The sequence below is a fragment of the Hyla sarda genome, chromosome 4 (genome assembly GCF_029499605.1).
Source record: "Hyla sarda isolate aHylSar1 chromosome 4, aHylSar1.hap1, whole genome shotgun sequence".
NCBI classification, from domain to species: Eukaryota; Metazoa; Chordata; class Amphibia; order Anura; family Hylidae; genus Hyla; species Hyla sarda.
The window spans coordinates 78,440,292-78,448,984 of NC_079192.1; the positions used below are offsets into that span (position 1 = coordinate 78,440,292).

The following is an 8,693-nucleotide window of genomic DNA, read 5'->3' on the forward strand; positions in this document are numbered from 1 at the left end:
TCACAAAACCGGATACGGGTCAAAAGTGAGCCGACTGGAGGCACCGGTCTGGGCTGGTGTAGTTTTAGAGACTTTTCAGTGGCTTTGCGCCTTTTTTGCACCTTGTCACCAAAAGGCGCAGTTCATAAAACCCTTCCATATCATGTGTATTGCCAAAATCAGTGGATTGCAACTCAAAATCAGCAGAAACGTGTAAACCAAAAGGGGCAAAAAAGGCGCAAATAAACCCTGCTTGCTCCTTTTTTGCACCTTTTCTAGACACACAAAAAAAAGTCTAGAGACAATGATAAATGTCAGCTGTTTTAAAACACACACATTTTGGCTATAACTAAAAGTGATGACATTTCAGTACCGAAGATGATAAAAACCATGAAGATAAATGGGTCTAAACTGATGCATTATGGGAAATAAATTTGCAAATATCAGTAATTAGCAGAAATTAATCTTTTTTTTGCTCCTTGCCAAGGGATACTTCCTGTACACAGTTTTTTGGCTCAGTTCTCCTCACACACTGTAAATATACAGCCAAAAAGACTGCGGCATACCAGCTGCTAAACTACGTATAGGTCACTCACATACTTATGCATCTTCCACCAGCTTTACCATTGATTGCCGGACAAATATTTAGCGGTAAATGCACTTTATTTTTGATGTGCCTTATGACTGATCACCAAAAAATCTGCCATTCCCACTGTTTAAACACAAATGTTAAAAGGGGTACTCCACTGCCCCAGCGTTCTGAAAATTTTGTTCTTAACGCTGGATGCGGGCTGCAGGAGTGGTGACTTCACGGCCACATCCTCGTGACATCATCACGCCACGCCCCTCAATGCAAGTCTATGGGAGGGGGCGTGGCGCTGCCACGCCCCCTCCTATAGACTTGCATTGAGGGGGCATGACATCACGAGGGGTGTGGCCGTGACGTCACGTCCCCCGCACCCAGCGTTCAGAGCAAAAATGTTCGGAACGTTGGGGCAGTGGAGTACCCCTTTAAGTGTGTGGAAAAAAACAAAAAAATGCTAAAGTATTTTATTGTGCACAATACACTAAAAGAGAATTGGTGGAAAATAAGGCAGATTTGCAGTGTTTGTGTGAAAGTAAAAAGATCGGTGGGGGTCTTATCACCGAGACCATGGCCTATCAAAATTTTTGACATGTCTGTTTTTTTTCATGACAGAAAGGCTAGGTTCACAGTACAGGATTCCCATGTGGAATTCCACTTGGAAACTCTTAAGGTACGTTCACACGCGCTGACTTTTTAGCGGGTTTTCCGCTGCGTATTTGAAAGTGGGCGGGCTCTTCTAGCTGCAGCCCGCAGCAGATTTTCCATGGCGGAATTTACGCTGCGGAAAATCCGCCACAGTCCCTACTGACTTCAATGGGGCATGCGGCAGATTTTCCGCAGTGTACATTCCGCCGCGAAAAATCGGCTGCGGACAGCCGAGAAGAGCCCGCCCACTTTCAAATACGCAGCGGAAAACCTGCAAAAAAATCTGTGTGTGTGAACGTACCCTAATGCTGGGATTCCGCTGCAGAATTTCAGCAGCAGATCACTCTTTCAGCAGAATCCGCCTGGAATACAAGTAGTGTGAGCTTAGCCTAGGGTTGCCACTAGAGATGAGCGAACTTACAGTAAATTTGATTCGTCACGAACTTCTCGGCTCGGCAGTTGATTACTTATCCTGCATAAATGAGTTCAGCTTTCAGGTGCTCCGGTGGGCTGGAAAAGGTGGATACAGTCCTAGGAAAGAGTCTCCTAGGACTGTATCCCCCTTTCCAAGCCCACTGGAGCACCTGAAAGCTGAACTAATTTATGCAGGAAAAGTCAGCAACTGCCGAGCCGAGAAGTTCGTGATGAATCGAATTTACTGTAAGTTCGCTCATCTCTAGTTGCCACCTTTCTTGCAAAAAAATACCGGCCATGCTATTTTGCATAATTAATTATATATGTGTAACACCACAGGGTACAAATATGTGGGGGTGGGGGTGGGGGGAATTTTGTCCTATTCTGACCCCCTATAACTTTATTATTTCTCATTATACGGGGCTGTATGAGGGCTCATTTTTTTGCACCCCAATCTGTAGTTTTTAACAGTACCGTTTTTATTTGGATGTGACTTTTTTGATCGCTTTTTTAAAATAAATTCGGGAGTTACGGTTGGTTACTAAGGCTGCATTCACACCACGTTTTTGCTAAACAGTTCCTGTATCAGGTTTTTTATTTTAAAAAAACCGGATTCCTCAAAACCTGACTAATCTGTATCAAAACGCGTGTACAAATTTTTATCTGTATACGGTTTGAAAGATGATGTCCGGTTGCATCTGTTTTTTAAGAAAAAAAACATACGTTTTGAACTTTTCACTCCATTATGAATAAAGTTTCGCTTGTTTGATTGAAATTCCAAGAAAAAAAAAACTGTGGAAAGTCAAAAACCGAATGGTGAAAACCGGATGGAACCGTACGCACATACGGTTCTGTACGGTTCCCATTGACTCCCATGTTAAAAAAAAAAACGTATACGGTTTAATACAGTTTTTCACCCGGACCAAAAACTGTGGTAGACTAGGGTTTTCTGTCCAGAAAAAAAAAAAGTTAAAAACCGTATGGCTTGAAAAACGGAGACAACCATATACATTATGGTGCATTCGGTTTTGAATGGGAAGTCTATGGGAGCGGTTTTCTGTACGATTGCATACGTTTTTTTTTATGAAACCGTATAGCAAAATCGTCGTGTGAACTCACCCAACTACAACTCCCAGCATGCCCTGATACAGCCTGTGGTTCAGCAGCTGCCCCAAACAAAAACTACAACTCCCAGCAAGTTGGACTATATAGTATAGAACATGTTTCCCAAACTGGGGTGCCTCCAGCTGTTGCAAAACTACAACTCCCAGCATGCCCGGACAGCCAACGGCTGTCCGGGCATGCTGGGAGTTGTAGTTTTGCAACAGCTGGAAGCACTCTGGTTAGGAAACACTGGTATAGGTTATGGTGCAACATTTCGGGAGTTGGAGGATTGGTTGGATAAATACCGGCCATTGCATTAGCGGAATTTTTAATATAAAAATACCGGCAGAGTGGCCAAAATATCGGCCATGCCGATAAAATACCGGCCAGGTGGCCACCTTAGCTTAGCCTAGGTCTAATGTGCCTGAAACACCACTACAGCAAATATGACAGCATTGATAAATCCCCACCCCGTGTACCACCCTAAAACAACATGTTTTGAACTACAAACTAGTAGACTAGCTTTGCAATATGGCACTTAAAGGGGTAGTCCAGTGGTGAAAAACTTATCCCCTATCCTAAGGATAGGGGATAAGTTTGAGATTGCGGGGTGTCCGACCGCTGGGGCCCCCTGCGATCTCTCTGTACGGGGCCCCGGCTCTCGGCCCAGATAGCGGGTGTCGACCCCCGCACGAAGCGACGGCCGACACGCCCCCTCAATACATCTCTATGGCAGAGCCGGAGATTGCCGAAGGCAGCGCTCCGGCTCTGCCATAGAGTTGTATTGAGGGGGCGTGTCGGCCGCCGCCTCGTGCGGAGGTCGACACGCCCCCTTCCCGCGGGCTGTCGGGGCTCCGTACAGGAGATCGCAGGGGGCCCCAGCGGTCGGACCCCCCGCGATCTGCAACTTATCCCCTATCCTTAGGATAGGGGATAAGTTGCTCGCCACTGAGTCACCACTGGACTACTCCTTTAATATAGAACGTAATTTTTTTTATTCTTCGTGCGGATTCTTATATCAGGCTTGACCAACCAGATACACAAATATGTCACTATGTACGAGATGATGCATGCATTCCATGTCTGGTATCTATTCCTTGTATTTTATCTTAAAAGGAAAACGGTCAGCTTGCTCCCCCCACACTAACCAGTGGTACTGGCTGGTAGTGTGGGGGACGCTGATCAGTTTGATGCCTACAATGTCCGGATCCGCCGCGCCGTTCGGCCGTAATCTTCTATTTTCGGTATATGCTAATTAGGTGCTAACTTGCACCGGCCGGGCTAACTGGCACTCTAACGTTAGCGTTTCTGGCCACAGCGCCGCCCAGCTCATCAATATTCCTCCCCTCTCTCTTCATTACAGAGCAGGGAGAAGAGGGAGAGGCGGAGGAATATTGATGAGCTTGGCGGCGCTAAAGTCAGAGGGCCAGTTAGCCCGGCCAATGCAAGTTAGCACCTAATTAGCATATACCAAAAATAGAGGATTAAGGCCGAAAAGCGGAGCGGATCCGGGCACGGTAAGCATCAAACTGATCAGCGTCCCCCGCACTACCAGCCAGTACCGCTGGTTAGTGCGGGGGGAGCAAGCCGACAGTTTTCCTTTAAAGGGGTACTCCAGTGGAAAACATTTTATTTATTTTCAAATCAGCTGGTACCAGAAAGTTAAACAGATTTGTAAATTACTTCTATTAAAAAAATCTTAATCCTTCCAGTACTTATCAGCTGCTGTATGCTACAGAGTAAGTAGAGTTGCTCTTTTCAGTCTGACCACAGTGCTCTCTGCTGACACCTCTGTCCATGTCAGGAACTGTTCGGAATAGGTGCAAATCCCTATAGCAAACCTCTCCTGCTCTGTACAGTTCCTGACATGGACAGAGGTGTCAGCAGAGAGCACTGTGGTCAGACTGAAAACAACAAAGAATTTAACTTCCTCTGAAGTATACAGCATCTGATAAGTAATGGAAGGATTAAGATTTTTTAATAGAAGTAATTTACAAATCTAATAACCACCAAGAAAATGAAGAACTGAGCACTCACCCGGTTCGTATCCTGGATATGCAGCTCAACACCGACGGGGTATGCGGCTTCGGCAAGGAGGCGGTAGATGGAAAGGGAGGGAGCCGAGACGTTGGCGTCTGAGCTCCCCCCGTTCCATCTACCGCCTCCCTGACGAAGCCTCATACCCCGTCGGTGTTGAGCTGCATATCCAGGATACGAACCGGGTGAGTGCTCCGTTCTTCATTTTCTTGGTGGTGATTGTATTTGGAGTCCTCTTTATATTTGTGAAGCACCTCCCGCACTCCTGTCCGGTAACAGTACGTTCCATTATCAGTAATCCATAATATTTAGCAGCGTGGTGTCCAGTGCCAATTCATCATTCTCCAGTTTTTTCTTAGTGTTATAGGAAATTTACAAATCTGTTTAACTTTCTTGAACCAATTAATGAAAAAATAAAATAAAATAAATGTTTTCCACCGGAGTACCCCTTTAACTCATTGGGGACGGAGGGCGTATAGGTACACTCCCTTTCTATAACGCAGGGCTATGCCGTGGACCCGCGTCATAGTGGGTCGGGCCCGGCCTCTGACAACGGCCGGGACTCGTGGCTAATAGCGCGCGGCACTGATCGCGGTGCCGCACGCTATTAACGCGGCGTTCAACTTAGTCTAAAAGTAAAAGCACTCCTGGCTAGCTCAGGGGGCTGTTTAGGATCACCGCCATGAAATTGCGGCATCACGAACAGCTGTAAGGACAGCAGGAGGGTCCCTACCTGCCTCCATGCTGTCCGATCGCCGAATGACTGCTCAGTGCCTGAGATCCAGGCATGAGCAGTCAAGCGGCAGAATCATTGATCACTGGCTTCCAATGAGAAACCAGTGATCAATGATAAAGATCAGTGTGTGCAGTGTTATAGGTCCCTATGGAAGATCATTTAACCCCTTTCCTGATAAAAGTTTGAATCACCCCCCTTTTCCCAATAAAAAAAAACTGCGTAAATAAAAATAAACATATGTGGTATCGCCGCGTGCGTAAATGTCCGAATTATAAAAATATATAGTTAATTAAACCACACGGTCAATGGCGTATGCGCAAAAAAATTGCAAAGTCCAAGATAGCGTATTTTTGGTCAATTTTTATATCATGAAAAAATGAATAAAAAGTGATCAAAAAGTCCGATCAATACATAAATGGTACCGATAAAAACTTTAGATCACGGCGCAAAAAATTAACCCTCATACCGACCCGTACATGGAAAAATAAAAAAGTTATAGGGGTCAGAAGATGACAATTTTATAAATTTTCCTGCATGTAGTTATGATTTTTTCCAGAAGTACAACAAAACAAAACCTATATAAGTAGGGTATCATTTTAACCGTATGGACCTACAGAATAAAGAGAAGGTGTCATTTTTACCGAAATATGCACTGTGTAGAAACGGAAGCCCCCAAAATTTACAAAATGGCATTTTTTCTTCAATTTTGTCACACAATGATTTTTTTTTCATTTTTGCCGTCGGTTTTTAGGTAAAATGACCAATGTCACTGCAAAATAGAATTGGTGGTGCAAAAGGCCATCATATGGATTTTTAGCTGCAAAACTGAAAGCGTTATGATTTTTAAAGGGTAACGAGGAAAAAAACGAAAGTGAAAAAACTGGAAAACCCTCTGTCCCCAAGGGGTTAATGCATGGAGTAGTTCCTTGTACACTGGTACAGACAGTATGGCGATACAAGGACAGTCACTGGTAAATACTGAAGAAGCAGTGATACTTGCAACCCCCGGTGCTATGGTGACCCCCCCCCCCCTGGTGTTATGGTGACCCCAGTGTTATGGTGACCCCCCGTGTTATGGCGACCCCAGTGTGTACCATGAAGTGTAACCACAATGAGGAACACACAGGCTGCAGAGCTTCAGTATGTGACAGCATGCACACAGAGACGTTATGAGGAACACACAGGCTGCAGAGCTTCAGTATGTGACAGCATGCACACAGAGACGTTATGAGGAACACACAGGCTGCAGAGCTTCAGTATGTGACAGCATGCACACAGAGACGTTATGAGGAACACACAGGCTGCAGAGCTTCAGTATGTGACAGCATGCACACAGAGACGTTATGAGGAACACACAGGCTGCAGAGCTTCAGTATGTGACAGCATGCACACAGAGACGTTATGAGGAACACACAGGCTGCAGAGCTTCAGTATGTGACAGCATGCACACAGAGACGTTATGAGGAACACACAGGCTGCAGAGCTTCTGTATGTGACAGCATGCACACAGAGACGTTATGAGGAACACACAGGCTGCAGAGCTTCAGTATGTGACAGCATGCACACAGAGACGTTATGAGGAACACACAGGCTGCAGAGCTTCAGTATGTGACAGCATGCACACAGAGACGTTATGAGGAACACACAGGCTGCAGAGCTTCAGTATGTGACAGCATGCACACAGAGACGTTATGAGGAACACACAGGCTGCAGAGCTTCAGTATGTGACAGCATGCACACAGAGACGTTATGAGGAACACACAGGCTGCAGAGCTTCAGTATGTGACAGCATGCACACAGAGACGTTATGAGGAACATACAGGCTGCAGAGCTTCAGTATGTGACAGCATGCACACAGAGACGTTATGAGGAACACACAGGCTGCAGAGCTTCAGTATGTGACAGCATGCACACAGAGACGTTATGAGGAACACACAGGCTGCAGAGCTTCAGTATGTGACAGCATGCACACAGAGACGTTATGAGGAACATACAGGCTGCAGAGCTTCAGTATGTGACAGCATGCACACAGAGACGTTATGAGGAACACACAGGCTGCAGAGCTTCAGTATGTGACAGCATGCACACAGAGACGTTATGAGGAACACACAGGCTGCAGAGCTTCAGTATGTGACAGCATGCACACAGAGACGTTATGAGGAACACACAGGCTGCAGAGCTTCAGTATGTGACAGCATGCACACAGAGACGTTATGAGGAACATACAGGCTGCAGAGCTTCAGTATGTGACAGCATGCACACAGAGACGTTATGAGGAACATACAGGCTGCAGAGCTTCAGTATGTGACAGCATGCACACAGAGATGTTATGACAGAAGAATATGTAACACTTTGTAAGGAAACAGTTTACATTACACAGACCATGCCCTGTATCCCCTGACCTCCATGATCTGCACATATCTCTCATTATTTGCACAGTCATATAAGCCCCATCCCTCCTGCTTTACCGCAGGACTCCGTTCTCACCTATCCTATTGGGCGGATGGCGCAGATCCTGTAAGGCTGTAGCCCGTAGGCTGCACAGGATGAAGCCGGTCAGCATGGATGGGAGAGCGGCTGAGAGCTGCATGACGACCCCCGAAACACTTCCTAGTCTGCTGTGCGCATGCGCGACTCTCCTACTTCAGCCTCTGCTCCCGTCTTCTTGTGACTTCCTGTGCACTTTGATCCCGCACACCGTACACACACTGCGCTTTTCATGGGTCCCAAGTATCGGGAGTTTGTATTTCTACATGTTCCCTCGGGAAGAATACCTGCTCTGTCTATATACTTTTCTGTATAGTCAATTCCATTGACTAAGTGAGAGATATACATCAAAACCTGTCCAGGGGAAAAGTTCCTGAGTTGCCCATAGGAACCAATCACATCGCTTCTTTCATTTTTTTAAATGGCCTCTGAAACATAAAAGAAGCGATCTGATTGGTTGCTATGGGCAACTCAGCAACTTTTGCTCTGGACGGGTTTTGATGAATCTCCCCCAGAGAGCAGAAAGGACTCCAGAGCGGAATTCTGAATGCAGCCTTTTGCTGATGATTTTCATCACATGTAACAACCCAAAAGGGGAGATTTATCAAAACCCGTGTAAAGGAAAACTTGCCCAGTTGCCCATAGCAACCAATCAGCTCACTTCTTTCATTTTTAGGAAGGCCTTATGAAAAATTAAAGAAGCGA

General features: G+C 45.9%; 1 protein-coding gene across 1 annotated transcript in view; it reads right to left on the reverse strand.

Moving 5' to 3' along the window:
- The window catches only part of LOC130368125 (prenylcysteine oxidase 1-like), a 30,897-nt gene extending 22,601 nt beyond the window's left edge, over positions 1-8,296 (reverse strand). Inside the window, exon 1 of the mRNA XM_056571455.1 lies at positions 7,989-8,296. Within this exon, the coding sequence (XP_056427430.1) occupies positions 7,989-8,091 (103 nt within the window). The 5' untranslated portion in view covers positions 8,092-8,296. The remainder of the gene's footprint in view (positions 1-7,988) is intronic.
- Between the last annotated feature and the right edge of the window lie 397 nt (positions 8,297-8,693).